Genomic DNA, 26,322 nt, shown 5'->3' with positions numbered 1-26,322 from the left:
TTCGTATATAATGGGAGTGCACAGTTAATGTTCTAATGATTGTCTTTTTGATTTAAAATTCTATTTAAAAGTGCATAAAGAAGTATATTAAAAAATGAAACACCTTCTGCAGCTGTCAGAGAGTGATGAGTCAGACAAAGATCTGATTTCAGAATCAGATCAGTACTCGTATATCGGTGCTGTTGATGCTTATACTTTTTAATATGCAATCAACATGGTAATATACAACTCATAGTGGTATAGTAAATAGTGAAGCCAACAGTTTCTCATATTTGATGACAATATCGGTTCATCTTTGGCATGTTGGACTTATAGTTTTATAGTTTTTGCTGCATATTAACTATTGGCATAGTTTTTTAACAATTCTTTGTGAACATTTCCACTGAAATATCACTGAAGTTTAAATAGAGGTTATATGAATGTTTGTATTGAGTGAGCTTCAGTACTGGGAAAAGAAAAAAAATATGAACAGGGTAATCTCAAAAATGAAAGAAAGATTTCCAGTTATGAATTCTTGTACATTTATACACACAAAACAGCAGCAAATGGCAATAATCACTGATTTTCAATTGTAAGAGTTTATGAACATGTCATTCATGATCTTGTGTGGATGTGAATTCTTGGCTTTAATTCTGGCTTTAAAAAGTACCCGGATCAAGGATGCCAAATTCTTGGGTCTGTGCGGTGTTTTATTGAATAGCTTTTAGGACCCACTCATTTCTGGTAGCTAAAAGCATGAAGTGTGCTGTGCCCAACACCAGACTCTGATAGCATGTGAGTGTTTCGATTACGATCATCACCAGTACCTCTTGTCATTACCTACAATCTAGTTAGTCTCTCCTCCAATAGGCATCCATGGTGGGTTGGCGAGGGTTGTTATCACCCCCCCCCCCCAAAAAAAAAAAAAAAAAAAAAAAAAAATATATATATATATATATATATATATATATATATATATATATTGGTGATTGTTGCCTTTTAAAGTTGAAACAAAACATTTTGTGTGCAAGTAAAGTCACATACAGATTGTGAGATACAGTGTATGTGAGACTCAACTCATGTGAAATGATAATAGACAGTCTGAAGGGAGTAAAGTTGTTCCTGATGTAAACCTGTTGAGGACGAGTCCCGAGTATACTCGGGCAACTGTCTATGGGAAATGCGTGTTGTAGCAAAATCAGCCCATCCTCAATGGGTTAACCTGAATTTCTTAACATCCGGGTACTTTTGGCTAAAGGGAATAGCCATAATAGATTCATACTATTGTCCAGTTTAACCTGTGGCCTGCTATATGCTTTGTTATCCTGTGCTGCCAGATTAATGCCACAGAGACCAAACATGAAAGCTGCACAGTGGGACTATTAATTTCAAGTTCTGAGAGTACTGGACAGATTTCTGATAACCTGCATAATAGTAGACTTGCTAAGGGGGTAAACACTGCATTTTTTAGTACAAATGTCCTACTTGACACAGATGTTCCCTAGGGCAATTGAAAAATTTTCATCTAAAGAGACAATCTGTATCTATGCAAATAAGCCTTAATTTGCATAATTTATGCAAAAATACATATAAAATTATTTAAAAATATATGTGCATCCAGCGGAAATACATAATTTGGCAAAAAATTTCTATTGAGTAAGTGGAAACAATTCCTGCAAAAATTGATTTTATACCTATGTAAATTAACATAAAATTTGCATAATTACGCAAGTTTTTGTGCAAAAATCTGCATTTTTGAGAGAAATTCTAAGCTATTAAGCACTGGATCTTGTAGTACAAAGTTTCAACCTGGGATGGATGTTCCTTGGGTCAGAAGTAAATGATTCATCTGAGGAGACAAATTGTCTCTATGAAAACAATCTGTTATTTGCATAATATGCATATCAATACCTACACATCTACAGATAATCAGAACAAACAATAAGCTTTAATGTGACAATGTCTTAAATCGCTTTGAACTTAATGTCCAAAAAGCTAATAGAATAAGACAATATTCTCACAGCAGCACTTTTCAGTTGCTCAAATTGTGTCCATATTGCTAAATTAACTTAGGCATTTTAAGCATAACTTATGTATAGTACACCAGACGTGAAATTTCAAAACATATTGATCTTTGAAATGATTTTTACTATCAATTTTCCCTCATTGCATAAATGCTTTGCAGGGTGGAAAAAATAACAATCGATAGTGACACTCTTTAAATAATATGATTATGCAAATCTAACAGTAGAGCCTACATATGAACAGATGCAAATTGGAACAATATTGCTTACAAAAGGACTGTGTTTCCCTTGCAAACAGTACACAACTGAGGTCATGGTTAGAAAATCATTACAAAAAATACTACCATAGTTAAAGTGTGAATTCTAATTTTCATTGTATTTTCTAGGCAATCAAGCAAATAAGAGGCTTTTTACCGGTACATCAAACTGATTGTGCAAATTATGTGGATGCAAGGGTAGCTGCACACATTAAGAACTTACAAGCTTGAGTTAGAAACAAAGTCTGTTTCTGGAAAAAAAAAAGTTAACTCAGTATACTATGAGCTACTATTGCATGGGAACTATGCTAGGAAATTTAGAAACAATGACATTTTGATATATGTCAATCAATATATGCAAAACTTGCCATGTCAACAATAAAGGAGATGTTATACATTTACTTTAAGTCAAATAATCTCAGTCTCTGACTTAAAATCAATCAATTTCAACCATAAATCAAAGCAGAAATACTATGTCCATAGCCATAAAAGAGTTAAATCGATGGCTTTTACAATTACTAGGATGTGATTTGTCAACAAATCGTCACTGGCTACTGTTTACGTAAATCGTAAATGTCATATTCTCCCGGGTTGTGATTGTTTTCCCTTGGGAAAATGTAACTCCCTGGCGGTCCAAAGAATGTTATATTCCACCACATATCAGCTAATACCTGTATAGATGATCATGACCTACATGATCTCGAAGCTTTTTCCAAAAAATAATTATGTTAACTGGTTTAGTGTAAAGATGTCAGAGGTTAAATTAAAAGAAATACACAGGTAAAAATTTAAAAGGTATAAAGAATGTCAGAGGTTATACATGTGTGCATCAAAATTAACTTCCATGCGACCCATACATTAAGTAATGACGGTGATGACTATACCATGTCACTGAATTTCATGTCCTTTCCTACTTACCAAGAGGAAACAAAAACACTTGAGAGGGGAGGGCTTAACGTTTGTTTTTTCGATAATAAACAAAGGTATCACTGTCAGGTAGAACATGCACAAATATGTACTAAGTTTCATGATCTCACCTTGATTCACAATCAAGATATGAAAGAAAAAGTGAAATATAGCACTTTTATCAAAGCTTTGACATTTTGGCAGGAAATTTCCCAGAGAATATCCATTACATAATACATGTATATATGAAGTTTCAAGAGAAATCCTACAAGCATTGCAAAAACATGAGGGAAATAGTGAAATTTTAAGGGCTCAATTGACCTTGATCTTTGACCCCTAAATTCCCTAAGTTCCATGAAGACACCTTGAACCATTTGCGAGATGCATAGAAAGTGAAATTTAAACACTTTCACATGAAATTTGACCTTTGACCTCTTGACCTGAAACTCTCTAGAGAATCTTATTTTGGTAGTACATTGTATGCAGTTAGTAAGTTTGAAGAAAGTACCTTCAGACGTTACATAGATATGGGGAAAACAATTAAATTCTAGCATTGACCTTGAACATTTTTACCTTTGACCTCTTGCTGATTTAATCACTTGCCCCATCATACGTCATCTTTGGACCAGGTTTGGTGAAATTTGCATAGTCTGGTCTCGAATTATCGCGTAAACTGATACATTTTCTTAAATCGACCTTGACCATTGACTTCGGGTACATTCGGGTATTAATATGCATAAGATGCTAATTAGGTGGTATTTGCATAGACAAATAGTATTTTGATATTACAAACCATTTCCTTTTGACTAAAGGAAATGCATACTACTTCCGTAGTTTCGATTATAAAATGCAGTTCTTTGACTGTAAGAAAACTTTAAAAATAATGTTTTTACTTTACTTTCTTTAGTAATTATGTAAATTAGCTGGTAATGATGGTTCAATATATTCAATTTCTTTTCTCATTTTGCTTCATAAATTGTTTCTAACGGGTTAAATCTATCTAGGATGATATTTAAGAGGAGTTTCTTTAAAGCTCCATTAAGGCTTTTTGTTTGTTCTGATTATCTATTGATGTGTAGGTATTGATATGCATATTATGCAAATAACAGGTTTTTTGCATAGAGACAATTTGTCTCTTCAGATGAATCATTTACTCTTGACCCAAGGAACATCTATCCCAGGTTCAAACTTTGTACTACAAGATCCAATGCTTAATAGTTGAGAAATTCTCTAAAAAATGCAGATTTTTGCACAATAACTTGCATAATTATGCAAATTTTATGTTAATTTACATAGGTATGAAATCAATTTTTGCAGGAATTGTTTCCACATACTCTATAGAATATTTTTACCGAATTAGGTATTTCCGCTGGATGCACATATATTTTTAAATAATTTGTATATGTATTTTTGCATAAATTATGCAAATTAAGGCTTATTTGCATAGATACAGATTGTCTCTTTAGATGAAAAAATTCCAATTTTACAGAGGAACATGTGTGCCAAATACGACATTTGTACTATAAAATGCAGCGATCACCCCTTTTTTCGCCCTTAGCAAGCCTACTATAACATCAACTGCAAACTCAGTTTGGGTGATGACCTTTGAAGATATTCCACATAGCTACCTAGGGTAGAAATAAAACATTCATGTACATGTACTTTCTCCAAGAAGAATATTATGAGAAATGATACCTCCATCCAGGGCAAGTCATATCAGTATTGGAAGTGTCTGGTAATCCTCTTATCAATGTGTGTGTGTGTGTGTGTGTGTGTGTGTGTGACTATCCTGTTACTTTGTACACCAGTATCAGCTTATGATGTTATATTTGTATTGTTTGAATATTAATGAATAAAAATGTGTTTGTTTTTCAAGTAGAATTAAGCAAAATCATAATAATTCTGTATGTATTGTATTGGCAATTGTGCCAAAAGTTACTCTAGGCGAGCAAAGCATGACAGATGCCATTCCAAAATATTGATGATGATGATGGTCGACACTGGCAATTTTGTGTAATTATACCACTGTCAGGTGCTTATGCACAGTGACAATTAGGACTTGTGCATTGGTGTGGTTGTTTAACCCGTATATAATGTGCTTTGTTTGCTAGTTAGCAGGCACACTGGAGTGTTTCCTTCAACATTTGGCTCAGACCTCTGGCAACTAATTGTCAATGAATAGAGCTTTTACCTAGTCCCCCTAATCACTATTGTGTAATCATGGCCTTCCTGTTGGACTGAGGCATGTTGCTACACCTGAGTGAGCTTGCCAACTTTACAAATAGGTCAGGTTTGAATGGATTACTGAATGCTGATGGAAAAGCTTCATAAGTTAAGGGGACATTCCAGACGATTTTCATAATTTCACATCATGTAGTACAAAAACTGACAACTTACAGTGTATAGATTTGTGGAATTCATTGTGGTTCTTGAGCAGAGAAACAATACTTTGAAAAACCTTAAACAAATTACACTGAACAAGGATGATGACATAGGAGGTTCATATATTTTAGAAATGTAGCAGTGTAATTCCATTACAATGCCGCTTGCTTGTGAGTTCACCTGTGTATAATCTATGCATGCCTTCTTCTTTTGTTCTGCTTCATTGAGCCCCAACTCATGCATTCTTATGGTGACTTTGCCATGTCATCATTGTTGTTCATTGCAATTTGATATAAATTTTGAAAATATTCTCATTCCTCATCCCAATTATCATGAATTCTGAAACTTTGTCCTCAGTATAACTAATTTATAGTTGTTCAAATGTAAAAATCTTAAAATCATCTGGAGATCTCATTTAAGCTGTAAATGGTTAAAGGGAAGATAAACCCCAAGAGCAATGTGGATTGAGTGAAAGCAACAACATTAGTAGAACACATCAGTGAAAGTTTGAGGAAAATCGGACAATCGATGCAAAAGTTATGAATTTTTAAAGTTTTGATGTTGGAACCGCTGGATGAGGAGACTACTAGAGGTTATGACTTTTGAGTGGACAACAATACCAAGAAAATATAAAGAAAATTCTGCAAAAATCCATTTTTCATGAAAATTACAAATTCCATCAACTTGATGTTGACATATGTTAAGAGTAGCAATTATTCCCCCTGCTTTCTGAAAGCGGTTGGTCCATTGCTCTTTCATAATTCTAGAAAAGTGAATTTTTGTTGAATTTCCTTTATAATTTCTTTGTATTGTTGTCCACTCATACGTCATATCCTCTAATAGTCTCCTCATCCAGCGGTTCCAACACCAAAACTTTAAAAATTCATAACTTTTGCATCGATTGTCCGATTTTCCTCAAACTTTCACTGATGTGTTCTACTAATGTTGCTGCTTTCACTCAATCCACATTGTTCTTTGGGTTTACCTTCCCTTTAACAAACTTGAAAGATCTATTTGCTGCCACATTGTGCCATTTTTACAAGAAAAATGCATGTACAGTGTATTTCCATATGAGAGCAGGGCAATGAATATGTCATTACGGTTGTAAAACCATACTGGAAAAAAAAAATCTGCAAGAATTTTCAGGTTTGAAGGAGGCAGAATAAACAGAGGAAGAAGAAGAGTGTAAAAAAAATGTGATGTAATAATGTGAAATTATTTTTTGTTAATGTTTTTTTTTTTTGGCAGCTGCACTAAATTTTAAGACACAGGTGCATGATTCCTTTTGCATTTTTACCTGTTATGTGAGCTATGCATCCATGTTTAAGTACCAGTAGTTGTAATGCAATTATATATTACTTGTTGTACTTGCAGTTGATAAGTTGTACAATGGAACCTGGGGTTTTGATTATAACAAAACCCTCTTGTAACAAGGTGATTTTGCAGGTCCAAACCCTCTGTTCCAATATTTCTATGTTCTTGTACCTTGATACAATAAGAAACCTGATGTAGCAAGGTTAGGATTGTCATGGTGGTTAAGTCCTTGTTTTATCAGGGTTCCCCAGTACTGTGCTATCATCCTTGTTGAGCAGAGTGTAACCATAAAAAAGGGAAAAATGGTACGTATATAGAATGTATCAAGAAGGACTAATATTGTCTCTATGCAATGTACTCTATGGCAATATTGATGCAGCAGCATGTGCACCATTTGTAAACTTCATATCTTGCAATAAATTTTGACATGATTACAACTGTACTTTGAAACTTGCTTGCCTACATTATTGTCACCCCACATGGTGGTGCAGCAGTGGTTTATATGCTGACTATAATGTCTTAAATAATAATGATTACAATCATGATAATGATGATGATGATTATTAATAATGATAATAATAACAATAATAATAATGATGATAATAATATTATTGTTATTATTGTTATTATTATTATTATTATTATTATTATTATTATTATTATTATTTTCTTCATTATCATCATTATCACCATCATCATTGACATTTTCATTGTCTTATCACTATTATGATGACTGGACTTTAAAGGACAAGTTCACCTTTATAAACATAAGGATTGAGAGAATGCAGCAATATTAGTAGAACACATCAGTGAAAGTTTGAGGAAAATTGGACAATCGATGAAAAAGTTATGAATTTTTAAAATTTTTGTGTTGGAACCGCTGGATGAGGAGACTACTACAGCTTGTGATGTCATATGAGTACAACAGTATAGAGAAAATGTAGAGAAAATTTGACATATTTTCACTTTTTTTTTTCGCATAATAAAAGAGCACTTGACTTGCCTCTTTCTAAAGGCAGGGGTAATAATATTTCCCATAACATATGTCGGTAACGAGTCAAGGGAATGTGTACTTTTCTCAAAAGATGAAATTTTGTGAAAATTTCTTTATATTGTATGCATGTGACATCATCAACTGCAGTAGTCTTCTCATCCAGTGGTTACTGCACAAAAACTTCCAAAATTCGTAATTTTTGAACGGATTGTCCGATTTTCCTCAAACTTTCAATGATGTGTTCTACTAATATTGCTACATTCTCTCAATCCTTATGTTTATGAAGGTGAACTTGTCCTTTAAAACGACTAAAAGGAAAGGGGAAAGTCCCAAATCTTACCGTACCAGTTAAAAAAAAACAGGGGGGGGGGGAGATGAAAGAGAGAGATCAGAGAGGGAGGGAGAGAGAGAAACAGACGATCGATCTCCGTGAATGACAAGTAAACGCCATTTAAATTAAACAAGCTTTGCTTTTTTTTTAGGTCCCTCACAACATTTTATGTATACATATAAACCTGCTTCAATTTTGTCATTGATATACATTATAGCCCATTATACATGTATGTACAATTTCAAATACCGTGTACGTAAAATTTCTGATTACTAGTATGTGAATGTTTGTGGAATACTAGTAATGTACATTTGAATTGAATTGAATTGAATTGAATTGAATTGAATTAAATTAAATTAAATTGAATTGAATTGAATTGAATTGAATTGAATTGAATTGAATTGAATTGATTTGAATTGAATTGAATTGAATTGAATTGAATTGAATTGAATTGAATTGAACTGAACTGAATTGAATTGAATTGAATTGAATTGAATTGAATTGAATTGAATTGAATTGAATTGAATTGCGTACTGAACCGTGCGGTGCCTGGTAAATCAGTCGGATCGCGGCGAGATCGCATTGTTCTCTTCAAGTCTCTCCAAGAATCGCAGCGCGTTGCCTGACTGCCACTGTACGAACGTGTGCAGCTTGACCAGTGCTTCGCGTCGCACTCCTTCTCATCGCATCGCCACGACGAAGTCGCAAAGCCAAAGAAGAGGATGAGATTTGGGCTGCGTATGTTTAGGTCTGACGTGTTACAAAAGTTGCAGAGAGGTCCATTCAAAATGTCGCTAATAAAGCGACTAACCATCACCATTCTTGGTGCTCTACTTCTTGGTGTCATCGTTGAGTCAGCAGAAGAAGGAAAAATCATGAGTGCTCGACTTGAGGTAATGTAGAAGAATAATAATAGGGCCTAGGCCTAATGAAAAATTGCACCAGGTGCGGTAGTTCAAGACGATGTCCCACATACTAGTAAATGTGTTGGAGATTACGGGATTCTCTCTGCCTGCTCCTCCTCCTCGATCCTCGATCGACGATGGCGATGCCAATCCCGATTGGGCTAGCCCAAGGCCAAGGCCAAGGGAACCTGCTACTCCGCTAGCTAAATCGGGAAGGTTGAATCCACCTCCCTGGCAGTTTTTGAGTATAACTATAGTCATATTAGTGAATGTGCCTTCAAGCCAAGGTAAGTTATGGCAGAGTCGGGAATTCCTCCATCAGAGCGAGGGCTGGGAATCATGGGTCCATGGGACACGACACGGAGCCAGGCCTGGGACCTATTTTATAGCCCTAGGACTAGGCAGGAGCCAGTTTGATCTTTTTGAAAATGAAATGCATCTCATAATGACATAGGTATAGATACTGTCTATACATAGACTTTCTGCATACTTGGCAGGTATTTTTGGCAGTGATATAAACTTTAGAAATAAAATATATTGGACTCCATGCAACCCCCTCCCCAGTTTGATAGTAACTTGGAGGGATCCAGGACAATGGAGACACATTGTTACTAGTAATCTACTAACTCCGGGGCGCTCCTTGTAAACAGTTATACGTTTCGCGTTCGGTGTTTGGGCTGTGTTTCGCAGTTAGTAATCTGCAAGAATGCATGGAAGGTGAACTTGCAATACTGTCTTGGGTGAATGCAAGACCCCTGGCCCTGCCCCGGGTCTCTTTATTTACATACTGGAATGAAAAGAGAAAAAAGGGATGCTGGCCAGTGATACCTAAGCAACTATTCAAACCCCTTCCCTGCATTATTGCTGCACAAAAATATTTTGATGTAAAGGATGTACATGTATGATTTTCTTATCAAGATGATATTTCAAGAAAGGAAGTTTGTGCAATTGCAAATGATGGTATCACTTTACGTCCTTTAATATGAATATCATCCTATCATACTCTTATTTGCACTGTTTGGCTGTGACTTCTAAACTATTGCTGTTTGTGAAACATATGACATTTAAGATCCCATTACCTTATTATTCTTTGTCTGAATTTGATGAAACCTTATAAGGTACTGTATGTTTGATTAATGTACTTCATTAAGGCCAACATTGAAGGAATTACACATGCACCATAAATGAAAAAATTTAAATGAAATATGAAGTACAGATTAGACCCACAACATTGAAATGATATAATTTTTCTGGAATGTTAAATGAAGACTACAATTGTAGGTAAGTCACGACACATGCATTAAACAAGATAAGTGCAAGTGGTTTTAAAATGAAATCCAACAGTGTCAGATTTACCTCTGCTGCCTCTATTTTCTTTGAAAGGTGTTAGCAGCATGTAGCATTGTTTACCTCCAGTTATATCTAAAATGAAAAACTCAGTCCCTGTAACATCCCTATTCTTGTAAGGCATTTTATACTTTTGCAGGAATCAGTCTGTGATCTTTTATTGCTCTTGTCTTGAGTCCCTGTCAGACCAACTTAACCCAGCCATAGCTCATGAATATCCTTCTGACTTGAGAAGGAAGAATTCTGGTTCATTATAGATACTGAAAGAGGATGAAATGCAAAGAATATCACTAGCAATATGCAAACATGTTGCTAGTCAACATCAAAGCTGATTTTTCTGTGTGTTTGTCACCTGAACAAGAGGAACATTTTGACTTTGTTAGTGTTTCGAGGGTGGTTCAACGAGAGAGTCTCTCAGATGGGAGTCTCTTGGGGGATCGTTGTTCGGTAGTAGGAAGTTACACTTGGGGTTGGAGGGGGCAACTTTTGTCCAAAGTTTATCAAGTTTCATCACTGATTCAATTGGAGTTCAGTGGGGGGACTTTCCACACAAAAGAAGCCAAGTGGGTGCCCCTTTTTGAAATTTGCCTAGGAAGTATGAAAGGGGTATTATGAGGCAAATAAAATATTCATCATACGTGTATTATGATGTACATGCTGCATGTGTTGATGCCTGTGTATGAGAGTGCAAAGTCTGTTTGCATGATGTATGATGTTATCATGGTTTATTTTTCTTTCATTCATGTCTTTTCCCAGAGCTGCACTGGATGACGATTGAATAGGCTTCCTGAAGTGAAGCAGTTCATCAATCAAGATATTCCTTATTAGTATCCTTTGTAGTAATGAGATTTTTAGCCATGAAAGAGATAACCAACATTTGCTGAATACTTAACCACACTGGTTGTGTCATGCATGCATTTATTGATATTGGCTGCAATGCATTTCAGGTAACAAAAACATCTTATAGCATTGGCAACCACATCATGCATATTACCATATGTGACCCTGCATCACAAAACCAACAAAAAGTCACCAGACATGGATTTTTAGTTAAGGGCAGATTCTTAAAGAGCAGACTCTAAGCTTTAATATGATGTATAACTCAATTCAAATGGACTCCTCTGACCTATCTAAATACTAGAAAGAAAGCATGTACTCTGGAAAAGTGTGAACTGAGAAAAGAGTCTCTGAAGTACAGGGTCTATTCAAGCGCTTAATCTTTACCAAACTGCACTAGCCATGCAATGAAAGGGACAAAACATAGGATGTAAACCACAGCAGCGACAACAATGAAGGGATTATCAGATTAAGCTGAAAGTGAACACGTTGTATGAACACATTGTGATGCGCCTTGAACAAGGCTAATACCAATAAAGAGGTCCGCAGCAAGTTATCGCTCTCAGATCAAGACATGGCTTCCCAATCGTGGTCTTTTGCAACGTTGTTGTGATGGTTTGGGTGCGATCTGCCAGGAATGGAGCGGAACATTTGATTGTCATGATGTGGTGATTGGGTTGAGTCGTGACAAATTGGGGGCTTGTCCGGGAAAATGAACAGACAAGCCGTTTTCTTTCGCATGTTCCATGCGGATTGTGGTGAGGACTCTCACGTCTGGTTGTACACGTGTGCTGTAAGTACGTAGTGTATAGCGTCGATGGTGTATAGGCTCATGTCGTATCGGGCCTATGTACCTGCTTGCATGTAGGTTCTGTTAGGCCTCATGCGTTTTGGTGAGGACTCTCACGTTTGGCTGTACACGTTTGTTTTTAGTATGTAGACAAGTGTATAGCGTCGATGACAGGCTTATGTATTGGGCCTGCATTGTTTGCATGTTGGTTTTGACAGGCCACATGCGTTTTGGTGAAGACTCTCACGTTTGGTTGTGCACGTTGTGTATAACATTTATGCTGCGTAGGCTTTGGCAGTCATTGACTGTGTTTGTAGTTTTCAGACTACATTTTGTGTGAAGGCCTAGTGCAGATTTTGGTGAGGATTCTCACGTTTTGGACGTTTGTCGTTTTTGCATGAAGGTCTTCTGTAGACCGATTTGGGTGAGGATTCTCACGTTCAGTTGTGTGCGTATATAGTGCATAGCGTGGGTATTGCGCATTGGGCTCGCACGTGTTTTGTAGTCGCAGACGGTCGGTCTAGCGCGTCGTGTGTAGGGCTAGTGCAGTTTGTGAGTGTGCGTATGCTGGATGTGTATGTGTGGGGGCTTGCGTACACATTGGCTACGGGTCACGCCGAATTTTCAGGAAGATTAGCCTCGGTTAAAGGCTTTGATATATTTTCCTTGGTTTGCACAATCGTGCTATGTGGTCGTTTGTAGTGAGTGTGTATACTCATTTTATGACCTTAGATCACATGCTAATGTGATGTCGTGGTGTTCTGATTGTATGTCTGATTCGAAGGCTTAGGGATTTTGATGTTTTCTGCTTATCGTAGAAAATTTTTGCCTGTTCTGCGCGTGTGACTGGGTTCATGCATACATGTGTACTCATATGCAGTGCATTTCTTTTGTTAAGGCTTTGTAGTTTTGTGAGGATTTGTGACTTCTTGCAAGTTTTGATTTTGATATTCCCACAATGGCTGATGTCGTGCAGAGCTTTGTTGATGAACCCACTCAGGAAGGTTTTAATAACCTGAGGAAGGCAGAACTGGTGGAAGTTGCTCGAATTTTAGAAATCCCGATCAAAACATCGGATCGAAAAGCAGAGATCAAGGACACAATTTCGGAGTTTTTTACCAATACTGGTATTTGGCCTGCCTCTTTGTCAGAGGATGAAGCAGGGACAGATGATGGTGAAATTATCACACCTTTGGTAACCCCTGCAGAAAGTGAATTGAAGAAAATTGAGATCCAGCTTCGGATGAAGCAGCTGGAAGTCGAGGCAAAGAAAATAGAACTCGAAATCAAGTCAATCGATGCAAAATCGAATGAACCTTCTTCCAGCAGTTCAGCAAAGTCATCAAAATTTGATGCATTAAGGCAATCTCAGTTGGTGCCGAAATTTCGTGAAGACCGGGTAGAAGAGTTTTTCCAGCACTTTGAAAAAGTGGCTGTGAGTTTAGAATGGCCCAAGGAAGTGTGGCCGACATTGATACAGAGCTCGCTGGTAGGGAAGGCCCAAGAGGTCTATGCGTCTCTCACTATCCAAGAGTGTTCTGACTATGAGAATTTGAAGAGTTCCGTGTTAAGGGCATACGAGTTGGTGCCGGAAGCCCACAGGCAACTGTTTCGGAATTATAGGAGAAGGGATGATCAGACATTTGTTGATTTTGTGCAACACAAGCAGACCCATTTTGAACACTGGTTAAGGTCGTCTGGTGTTGATGATTTCCACAAACTGAAAGAGTTGGTATTGTTAGAGGAGGTGAAGAGGTGTGTTCAGCCAGATCAGCGGCAGTACCTGGAGGAAAGGGAAGTGAATGGTGCCAGGAGAGCTGCTGTCCTCCTTGATGAGTATGTGCTTACCCACAAGGGTACTTTCAAACTTTCTTCAAGCAAGAAAGGAGGCCAGGGTGTGCCAAGAAAAGGAGCTGTTGCTCCAAGCATTCCCAAGCCCGATCTTGATCAAAAGCCGAACAAGGCTTGCTTCTATTGCAAGAAGGATGGACATGTGATGTCAGCTTGCTGGAAGTTGAAGAAGAAGCGAGAAAAAGAGGGGATTAGCAACCCCAAAGCATTGCCAGATGCTTTTGCTATCACTCGCACAGAACATCTGCCATCGTTTGAACGGGTGGCAGAGAATTACAGACCTTTCATATCTTCAGGGTATGTTAGTTTGACGCCTGATAGTGAGCAGGTTCAGGTTCACATTTTGAGGGATACAGGAGCATCACAGAGTCTCCTGTGTGCAAAGACATTGCCATTTTCGGTTGAATCTTCTGTGAATTCGGAAGTGTTTGTGAGGGGAGTTGAAGGTGGGAGTGTCCGAGTGCCTCTTCACAATATCGAATTGAAGAGCGATCTTGTCAGTGGCTCAGTTGTAGTAGGTATTTTGCCTACATTGCCAGTCGAAGGTGTCACCTTATTGCTCGGCAATGATATCGCTGGAGAGAAGGTTTTGCCTCACTTTCTCCCAAGTAAGACACCCGTGGTTGACGAAGCCACAGAGAAATTGGTTCAGGATATGCCTGATGTGTTTCCCTCATGTGCTGTTACCAGGTCAATGGCTCGTGAACTGGAGAAAGAGGAGCAAGAGGATATCTTGGCTGATACTTTCTTCTCTAGACTTGAAGAGTCTAACAGCAGTGATGATGCACATATGGACCATGGTCAAATGTCAGAGATTTCTCGTCAGAGTCTGGTTGAATTGCAGGGCAAAGACCCTGAAATAGTGCGTCTTGCACAGTCACTTGTACCTGATAGGAGGAAGAGGAGAAGACTCTGTCATGTCAACATGCTAAAGGAGTATGTTGAAAATGTAGAAGAGGCTAATGAAAAGCCTGTTGCTACGGTTGGAATCGGTTGTGAAGTGGATGGTGAAGACAGTGAGAGTGATGATGTGGAAATTCCGCAGTTGATGTTGAAGAATTCTGAGGTGTTAGCAAATCTATCTGACACATTATCTCATCTTCCAGGAGTAGAGAGAGCTCAGGTGATGGATGTAGTCCATGAGTATGAACACCTTTTCAGTGATGTACCAGGTCGTACTAGTGTGGTGGTGCATGATGTTGATGTGGGGGACTCCTCCCCTGTCAAGCAACACCCATATCGTGTGAATCCATTGAAAATGGATGTTCTGAGGAAGGAAGTTCAATACATGCTTGAACATGACCTTATTGAGCCCAGTAAGAGTGGATGGAGTTCTCCCTGTGTGTTGGTTCCAAAGCAGGATGGTTCTTTGCGTTTCTGTACGGATTACAGGTTGCTCAATTCGAAAACAAAGTCAGACTCGTACCCTTTGCCCCGCATCGATGATTGTATTGATCGCGTAGGGAATGCCAAATACGTCAGTAAGTTTGACCTTTTGAAGGGGTACTGGCAGGTTCCCCTCAGTGAAAGAGCGAAAGAACTGTCTGCATTCGTGACTCCTGACGGATTCTTCCAATACAAAGTGATGCCGTTCGGGATGAAGAACGCGCCCGCTACATTCCAGAGACTCATCAACACCGTCACGTCTGGCTTGGTGGGATGCGAGGCGTATCTCGACGACATCATAGTGTACAGCCATACATGGGAGGACCACCTTCTGAGAGTCAGAGCACTGTTTGACCGCTTGACCAGTGCCAACCTTACGGTGAACTTGAGGAAATGTGAGTTCGCCCGAGCAAAAGTCGTGTTCCTGGGTCACATTGTGGGACATGGTTCCGTCAAGCCTGTTGAAGCAAAGGTGGAGACGATCCTGAACTTTCCCCGCCCACAGAGTAAGCGAGAGCTGAGACGATTTCTGGGCATGACTGGCTATTATCGGAAGTTCTGCCATAATTTCGCTGATGCTGCAACACCGCTCACCAACATGTTGCGGAAAGATTCGCAGTTCGAGTGGTCAGATGACTGTCAAGTTGCTTTCAACCGGCTGAAGGCAATGCTAGCGAGTTCTCCGGTTCTTGCAGCGCCGAACTTCGACAAGCAGTTCATTCTTATGGTGGACGCGAGTGACACAGGAGGAGGAGGAGCCCTGATGCAGAAGGACGACAACGGAGTTGACCATCCCGTCGCGTACATGTCCAGAAAATTCAACAAACATCAGCGACGGTACTCCACTGTCGAGAAGGAGACGTTAGCGCTCGTCATGGCTCTTCGTCATTTTGACGTGTACCTGAACACTACAAAGTATCCAGTGCTGGTGTACACAGACCACAATCCGCTTGTGTTCCTGTCGCGAATGAGGAACAAAAATGGACGCCTAACCAGATGGGCGCTAGTGCTACAGGAGTACAACCTCGTGATACAGCACGTACGTGGAAAAGACAATGTCATTGCAGACGCTTTGTCCCGTGGATAAGATAGAAGTATGCATATTTCCACGGATAGGACAAAAGGACACAGATGTGCTTATTATCCATAGATAATAAGACTGGTAATGACTTGGAAACATGAACAATACGAGACAAAAGAAATGTGTTTCCATGCATTTGTAAGAAAATTATATTTCTCATGTTGAAGAAAGAGTGTTATTGATTGCTTTGAAATGATGACACAAACATTGTGTACACTGCTTTAATTTATTCTTTTTGTTCTTGTCTGCAGGGAAAAAGACAGCATGTTTTCCAAATGGTCATGATTTTTGCACCAAAACAGGGCAAAATCATTTCAAGTGATATAGCATGAGTTTTGCTATGTTTTATGCTTTATATGGTGAAGAAAGGGGTTTTCAGTAATACAGCATATTTTGATACAGGGTATAATGTAGACATTGTATTAATTGGAACTGCAAATTAAGTTGCATTGCTGTTTGCAAAAAGCACACACAAGCACACAACAGCTGTTGTTGCATTTTTTTCAAATGCTTAATCTGCAAGAGTTGGAATTTGTGGCATCACAGAATTGACCAATTATACACATTTTCCATAGCATAGATATCGACTGAGTGAAATTATGACACTATGATATTCATAATGTTGTGAATGTGTAAGGTTCATGAGACCATACAGGTGTACAGACATAACCAGGTTATATTCATGTGATATCTTGTTTCAAAAACAGAGAGAGTATAACAGGTGTTCATAATTGCATTGTTTTGCTATACGCTAGTCACTGTACATGCATTTATTTGTCTTGATGAACAAGGCTTTACAGTACTTGAACAGAAGTGTCAAGAAATCAGAAATGTAGAGATGTTTGTCAGACCAAACAGTTGAGCTGAACGCATTGTTATGTCAGTTTTCATCAAAGGTCAGATTGTTACAAGCTCACCATGTAAAAATGGTTACTAAGTATAGTGAATGGAAGATTACTTCTATTATTGGTGACATATAATCACAACAAAAATGTGTGAAGTTCATTATGTAAACTGCATGATTATCAGTGTATGCAGGTTATTCAGTGGTATGTGTAGCGGTTTTTTTTTCAAGCATATGCACATCAAGCTAAGATAGAAGTTTGATCTGTCCATACTTATGGTATATTGTTTCATGATACAATTACAGTGTATTTTGTTCTGAACCAGCAGCATTTCTTAGATTTCGACTAGGTGTTGAAATGTTTGGCCATTTGATACTCATAAGCATTTCAGGAAAGCTAAAGAGAATACATGTTTCATGATTTATGACCAAGCAGAAAAAAAAAAGAAGAAAAGAAAACAAGGAATGTTGTGGTTGTAAAGTTTTGCGCGTATACGCACATGCTTGTTCCGAGCAGGTAGTGGATCTATATTTAGACTTAGCCTACGCTCAAGAAAGGTTTTGATAAGGCTCATTAAGTCTGAGCTTGTTTATGTGAAGAATCCACTTTAGTGTATGAACACACAACTGTGCATTTTTATGTATCGTGTTTCGGAACATGTTTGTAACGACTGTTTGCAGTTTGACTGGAAAGTTCTTCCATAACTTCCCGTCTTAAGGGGGGAGATGTGATGCGCCTTGAACAAGGCTAATACCAATAAAGAGGTCCGCAGCAAGTTATCGCTCTCAGATCAAGACATGGCTTCCCAATCGTGGTCTTTTGCAACGTTGTTGTGATGGTTTGGGTGCGATCTGCCAGGAATGGAGCGGAACATTTGATTGTCATGATGTGGTGATTGGGTTGAGTCGTGACAACATTCTGTCCATGATTAGTGTTATCCTTTCCCAACTTATTAAACTTTGAAGTGAAGAGTGTGTAATGGATTTCAAGAAATGAAAAGGGGACTCTGAGACATACCTGATCATTCTATTCTCCCTCAAAAAAGGGTTGTAGAAAAACTGCTGAAAACACATTTTCTCATTCATGTTATGATCCAAAACTAAAGAATAACGTAGGAGGATAGCTCTTTCAGAAAATATGAAAAACTCAAGATTGACTTGGTTGACCAATTTCACCTTTTTTGAGTCCTCATGTAAAATCAAGGGGTGCGACTTTTTGTTCGTTTTGTGATGCACGGTCACATACAGTGTTGTATGCACAAACACACATGCATGCTCACAAAATTTCCTTTGCAGTCACACATTAATTGTCATATACATTTGTAAAAGTCATGTCTGAACTGTGTATTTTTGGAGTACCATCATATTCTTGAGTCTTTAATGAAGAATATTGATAAGGCGAAATATCTTCTTTTTTGTGAGTCATTGAATAGTGTGTTTTCTTTCAATTCTTTTTATATACCTCTATATAAATATGCAAAATAAAAGATTACAAAATGGGTATTGTCAGTCATACAACCCATTTAGAAGACTTCAGTGTGTATGTTGTATGATAGCAAGGATTAAAGGTCGAAGCGATTAGGCAGTACCATAACTGTTTACTGGCATCTCCCAGTCAGTAATGTTTGTACAGGTTTTCACATGTGGGAATTTTCTCACACTCTGTCAGGTGGACTGAATAAGTTGGAGCTTCTGCTACTCACAATTTATTGTCATTCATGAGAGTGATGTCACTAACAGACTTTATGCAACTCAGCCATTATGCTCTGTCTATTTTCTTCTCTGCAAAGTGTGTGGTAGTTGTAATATGAAATCTAGACCCACCCAAAGATGAAATATCACAAAGTAAAATTGAAGCCCTCAGTGAAAATGCTTACGCAGACAGTTGAGTGTTATTCTTACTACATGATGTCATACTTTATAGCAAACACATTGTTTGTGGGGGAAGAAAAATCAAAATGGAGTTGAGAGAACTGGCATAACTTCTTTGCTGTGTCCTCGCAGCTCTTATTCACAAAGTAATCGGGTGGTCTTGAACATGAATTCATGGGCAGATTTGACAGCAAGTTGATGAGTTTGTAGTCAAAACACCAAAAGTGGTCATTGATATGACCATAATGGAAACTTTGTCAGAATGATATTAGTATTTCATTAGTGCATGGATGTACAACATAATTTTATGACAATAAGAGAGTCCGAGCCTTACAAGTAAATGAAATATATGACAAGATTGATATGGGCAGGTTGTCTTGTTTGATATTTAAAGCCTTGACTCTCAAGTGGGAAGTTATTCCTATGACATCAACAACCTGCACAAAATGTAATCTATCATTAACAGCAATAACGGCATCAACAACAACAACAAAATATTGTGCACCGTGTTTGAAAGTAAGATGGAAACTCTCTGCACACCAGGCATGCTAGAACAAGCACTTGCAAGTTGCATGGATGGCTTACGATAACCTGCCACACTTGATGCACTTCCTCATGACTCACAATACACTTCCTGTCTCTCCTGTGCAGACTTGCCTTGGGTGATGTTTGGGGAGATGGCCCCATGCCAAATCATTCATCTATGAGGATCTCCACTTCTAGTATCCCATTATCAGATATATTTCATATCAAGTATTTAATATCAGTGCATGGCTTCTTTAACCCGTTAAAGACTAGTCCCAAGTATGCTCAGGCAGGTGTCTATGGGAAATGCATGTTATAGCAAAGTCAGGTAGTCCTCAATGGAAAATCGAGAATCGATTTGATTTCCCAATCAAAGCCTCAAAGCCCAATTACAAATCATTTTTTTTTTTCAATTAGCACATTGTCGTCAAGCAAGTATTTCCAAGTGATTTTTTTTTTTTTTTTTTAATGGTACATCTAGAGTGCAACTATGTGTAGTACAAGACATTGAAATTCATATGATATGCATTAAAAATTGATTTTGCCATACGAATTCCTTTCATTTGAAATTTTTAGTATACCTTATTATAATCTCTTGGGGATTGACAATCCAGAAATATGCTTAAAGATTCAGCTTCTAGGACTATCGGGGATACTGTACTAAAATTAAAACAACAAGAACAACAACAAACAAAACAAAACCAAAAAAACAAAAAAAAGTTCAGGAGAGGGAGTATCAGCAGATCCTTTTATTCTTTTCATAATATAAGACCATCCTCATTCCTGTTTTAAACTAAAATGTTTGCAGTATCTGCATTTAATTTTGTAATGGAAATACTCCACTAACCATGCAGAGTCAGCGATTTCTAAAAGTATAACAATAGAATAATTATGCATAATTACTCATTATCTGCCTGCTCTCCTAATCTGCTGTTCTGTGATCTCTTTCCTTCCTCTCCATATGTAAGTCTGCATGCCATTGTTTACAAGTCACAAATTGAATGCCTCAAATGAAATGCAACAACAAGAAAAAGCAAAGAGGAGCAATGTGCGGTGATGTCATCACCTCTTCTCATTTGCATAATGTGGTTGCTAACAATATCATGTGACTACCATGTCAAACTTTAAAACTCTAAAACATACTGACACAAGAAAACTAAATGAATGACTGAGGGTTCTAAATCTAAGGTTGCAGAACTTATTTGCAGAGATTACTAAGTGTATTTCCATGATAGAAACACCTGCAGCTTGAATGGAAGTTTTATGTAGAATCATCGAGAATTTAAAGTTTGATGAAAAAAATCAATTTTAATGTAATTCAATGTGACATTAAAATACATTAAAATTGATTTTTTTTTTTATTTCACATGCTATTCATAGTATTGTAGTACATTGTATGTTAGTCAGGGTAGGATTATGTCAAATTAAATCATCAAAGCCACTGTGTATTCATGAGTTCTTTGGCACTTTTCTTTTTATTTTGTCCCAAAATAAAAGGAAATTCACAGTCATGTATTACACTGAGCGAAGGAACATTGGTTCCTTCACAGCCAAGTGTAGCAGAACTGTAGGAAGAGTTAACGAATTTATATCACATATTTAAAGTTATTCCAATGGCATACAGAGGTACTGTATCGTTAGAAAGTGAGAACCGGGTAGATTGTTCACTGTAATTACATCATATTTTCTGAACATACGTGTAAATTGGAAGAATTCTTATTTTATTAATTTCTTTGACACTGCAAGCATATACAAGTACATGTAAATACTAGGCATTGAATGTTGTAAATGATCAGTGTACCACCCCACTTGGTACAATGCAAACCAGGGCCCTGTTTCGTAAAGCTGTTCGTAAAGTTACGAACAACTTGCAAGTGACTGGTGATCAGGAGGGTGTTTCATAATGCTGTTTGTAAAGTTCTTATGCTGAATTATGGAAATTCTGATAAGTATAGCTCATCAGAACTGATCACCAGTTGCTCGTAAGTTGTTCGTAACTTTACGAACAGCTTTATGAAACACCCCCTGGTGTTGTACAAGTGTATGTATCAATGTTTAATGTATATTGTGCCACTTGTGGAATCTCTCACTGGACCTTGACCCAAGTGAACCCAGTCATGATGTTGTGTTCAAGGCAGTGCCGGGCGCCAACCCGGACTTGCTTCTTCTGGACGGAGAGGGAAACACTGTGCAGGTATGTCCCAAGCGAGGGCTCCCCTCCCCTGAGCATATTACATGTTGCTGTGCCCTTTTACATTCAAACCACATACACCATCTGCGTTTCGTTAAGGACTGTTGCCAGTGTATCCCCAAATGATAGGAATGAAGGAACAGTGTAAGGGAATGGTGATGGGATCTTAGGTTTTTTAACAGATGTTTAATCAATATACTGTCTTTTATAAGCCTGAGATCTAATGGTACCTTTTTGTTTGTGATTTTGTTTCTTTTTTTGGGGGGGGGGGTGGGGGTTGGATACAGGAGCACTGCATTGGTCACAAAGTTTTGCCTCTTAAAGATGCTCTCTTTCTCCTTTAAGAGTGTCAGGATTCAACAGTAAGGAATTGAAACAATATCCATAGTTCTTCAATGGTAGTGTTCAAATTACCACATCTAATTCATGATCTCTTCAATTATGTTCAGTAAGCGATGGCTATGGTTACATGATGGCCCGAATTCATGAAGGTGGTACAATTGAAATCATGGTTTAAGCCATGGACAATTTGTATGGAGTGCCAAGTGTCGCATGGCCTATTTCGTTATGAAATCGGTCATTTCATCAACGAAATGATAATTTTGTAATGAAATGACAACATTTCGTCGATGAAATGAACGTTTTGTCAACGAAATGATCACTTCGTTGATGGAATGACTGATTTCACAACGAAATAGGCCATGCGACACTTGACACTCCAAACAAATTGTCCATGGTTTAAACCATGGTTTCAATTGTACCATCTTCATGAATTCGGGCTGTTCTGTTTTATAATGGATCCTTTGAGGAATTTGGTAGAAATGCTCAGTGTCTCTATAGCTTGTAAAATTGATTCAGATTACTTAATTAGTTCATGTACCATGTAAGTTTTGCACTTGTAACTGATTAAGATGAGTAAACATATACTCTATGTACAATTTATTGTTACATCAGAGGCACACAATTGCACAAATACTACGAGTTGATCATTATCTTAACACAAGTGACAGTGTAAATTGGTGGCATCAGCCACATACAATATCCATTTTTGCTTGACAAAAATTGCATGACCAACAAGGGCAGTACGCAGTGGTACTTTTAAATGTATGTCACGTGATGAGCAATCAACTAATCAGATAACTGGAATCTTTTTATGTTTTGTGAAGTGTGTTTCGTACTTTTTTTTTTTGGTATTTTGACCATACATGGAAACCTTGTTATGTAACAAGGGCCTAAAAACCATGAAGAGCATGTTATCATATCAGGTTTCTCATTACATTAGGGTACTAACACAATGAAATATAAAGAGCTGGGACTTGCAAAATCACTGTGTTATAAGAGGGTTTTGTTATGTTTGACCGCTTGAGGCTCCACTGTATTTGAATTGAATCTTATCATGGTTTTTCGTATTACTTTGACAGAGGATCGATCTCTCTAAGATGACGAGAGATCAGCTCAACAACATGATGACCAGTGAGCTGGGTTTCTACAAGAAAGCCAGTCTGGGTGAGGATGTTCCAGACGTGAAGAAACCCTACTTGAAAAAGAAGGAGTTATAATTCCAGGATTCCCGATCATTTCCATCTGTCACATTTATCTCCCCCCCCCCCTCCCTCCCATATCACCATAACTTATCACTTTGATGAAGGTCTGGAATACATTTGAAAATCTGAAATTTTAATGATTCTATGCTTATAAAAACAAGTGCTTTCTTGATGCCAGTTTATTTTGACTACAATGAACAATTTAATATGCTGATGCAAATTTTTGGCAGCTGCTTGTATGTGAGAAACTACATTGTAGATATGAAGAACAAAAATTAGGCTATTGCTCGTATCTGAAAGTTTAGAAAGAAAAACATGCTTCTCCAGATCTGTATGACTTTTCTGTTCACAAGCTTTGCTCCCCTGTCTCGTAACATGAATCTAAAATTTCCAGATCCTCCTAAAACTTGATGTTGTCAAAAGTGATTTAGGTTTAATTTGAATCGATAATTTTTTTTTTCTTTGTTTATACAGCTGTCACAGTATATGGTGCTTTATCGTTTCTAATTTTCACTTGAATTGACACTCCTAACGCTTAAAGAACATTTCGAACAATCTGAATATGAATGTTCTATAGGTGTTCACAAAATAGGATTTTTGTGTTTCTACAAAATTTGGCATGAATTGAATGTGAAACTGATTCAGGATATAGGTTGAAATGTGCCACATTGACACAAGCTCATTTCTCATGTATTTTGTGATCAAAATGTACTTATTATGTAACATGATTGTCACTTTTTTTAAATGCTTAACTTATTTTGTGGCACATTTACTGGCAGATCATCTTTGTACCTCTAGAAAGGGTATTTTTGTGGCATTGAACTACGGCAGTGGATAGATTTGAATTATGTGCTGTTTTGTGCGTGATGGAAAAATTATGATGGAGTCATTTAGCTATGTACGATAAAATTTAAAGAAATCACAGACTTGTAATTGGTGAATATCACATTCTGGTTTACGTCACTTAAGTGCAATGACAAAGCTTAAATGCACTTGTCAAGATCTGAAAAATGTTGGATGTCTGGAAACATCTCATTTTCTTTTTTTTTTTTTTTTTTTGATAATGCGCCTCAGGCGTGCCCTCTAAATTTGTCACAATTGTGCTGTAGTTTCTAAGACACTTATCGTGCTGTGGACACCAATCGTTGTACAAGACACCATTGATGTCACTGCCACCTGCGATTTTGACGCTGCCTACGCAAACTTTTCTCCCAAAAGTCGTAGACGGTTGATGTGGATGAGCTCCAGGCAGAGCGCAGTGATATTTTCGGTTTGCCTTCATCGTTTGGTTGAAGCCTTCGATAATGATGTACTGTAAGAACTTGTCGAGAAGAGAAAACAATTTTGCCTATTGACAATGTACTCTGAGTGTCTTTCGCATTCCTTTTCCCTCAGAAGAAAAAGGAGGGTCTGCGTTACTGTTGCACATCACCTGGGTGTGCTTCCTACACTTGAGCAACATCATGTATTGTGTGTGTGTGTGTGTGTGTGTGTGTGTGTGTGTGTGTGTGTGTGTGAGTGTGTGTGTATACATGTAATTATCAATGAAGGCTTGTGGTTGATAATTTGAAAATAGCATTCTACTTGAACATCATGTGTATATGTTATAAATGCTTGTTTTAACATGCAAATGCTTATATACATGTATATATATATATATATATATATATATATATATATATATATATATATATATATATATATACACATATAGATAGATAGATATAGATATATAGCAATAATAATGTCACAATAGAGGAATGCATTAAATGCCAGTTGCCTTGATTTTAATTCAAAATCAGAATTTTCGGGGGCCTCCCCCTTCGTCAGGGATGATAGTGCGAATGAATTTCCACAAATTAATTGCAATTTCTAGTACTGCCAATACGCGGAGCAACTATGATATATATGTATATAGATATGTGTGTGTGTGTGTGTGTGTGTGTGTGTAGATAGATATGATATAAATGTGTGTATGTGTGTGTTTATAACAATTTGGAAAATCACCGACCTTTTTTTTTTTCATGCTCGTGATTTTTATTGAAAAAACTGAACCAACGCACAGCACTTGTGCATTCCAATATATATGTATAACATAAGGATTGTTTCCACATAATAACAACACCAACAACAAAATGAACATCAAAATGGTGATTCATAAATGTATGTATTGTGACATGGAACAATATTTCCCGAATCTACCTCTCACCGACATTATACTACAGAATAATGATAGTCCTTATTTTCAATTACATCTGTTTGATTGCTGCAGTTATGTGGTATATAGGTTCACATTCATCTCGTACACTGTAGGGCCAACTAGCATTTTAACATTTATGCCCTGTTGGAAAATGTCATATAGTTGTACAACTTTTTGTGAAGATTTGACCCAAATACACTACTGATGAAAAAAAAAAAACCACAAGTAAGTCTATATAGTGGCAAAATACTAATTCAGTGTAGGCTAATTAACAGATGAATGAAATAAATATGAAAAAGGATATGTAATTCCGAGATACTGGTGGTCAGCAGTGGCCATATAGTGTACTAACTACACAGGCCAGTCGCTGTAAAAACGCGAGTCTCGTTTTTTACAGCGTCTGGGCTGTGTATCGTAGGAATTATTTTAATTATGAGTGTACGTAATGCAAGTTTTTCGGAAAGCGATTATCCTTGTATTGCGCCATCTATCGTTGTTGTTGGGAAATGCAAGATACATGACACGTACTAGTAAGCGGGTCCCGAGGAAAATCCGAGGAGGACAGGAACAGGCGAGCTCACCTAGTACCCCCTAGTACCTCTAGGAAAAAAAAAAAAAAATCCATTCATTACAGAACAGTGTCAACGAATGTTTCACGAGCCCTTCCCCCTCCATACTTTCTTTTATATTTCTTTATTATTGGAGAGGACAATTGAAGTTGATGCGATAACTTTCATACCCGCTTCGCTGCCGGCTGTTTGA

General features: G+C 37.5%; 1 protein-coding gene across 1 annotated transcript; it reads left to right on the top strand.

Moving 5' to 3' along the window:
* The first annotated feature begins 8,917 nt into the window (after positions 1–8,917).
* On the top strand, positions 8,918–24,722 carry LOC140227155 (selenoprotein M-like). Its single transcript, XM_072307588.1, has 4 exons — positions 8,918–9,080; positions 11,196–11,266; positions 21,741–21,819; positions 23,238–24,722. The coding sequence occupies exons 1-4, from the start codon at positions 8,928–8,930 to the stop codon at positions 23,373–23,375; spliced, it is 441 nt and encodes a 146-aa protein (XP_072163689.1). The 5' UTR covers positions 8,918–8,927; the 3' UTR covers positions 23,376–24,722.
* The last annotated feature ends 1,600 nt before the right edge of the window (positions 24,723–26,322 follow it).

This window comes from Diadema setosum, chromosome 4, assembly GCF_964275005.1.
Source record: "Diadema setosum chromosome 4, eeDiaSeto1, whole genome shotgun sequence".
Taxonomy (NCBI): Eukaryota; Metazoa; Echinodermata; class Echinoidea; order Diadematoida; family Diadematidae; genus Diadema; species Diadema setosum.
The sequence above is the reverse complement of the archived record's forward strand: the minus strand, read 5'-3'. Positions and strand labels throughout refer to the sequence as shown.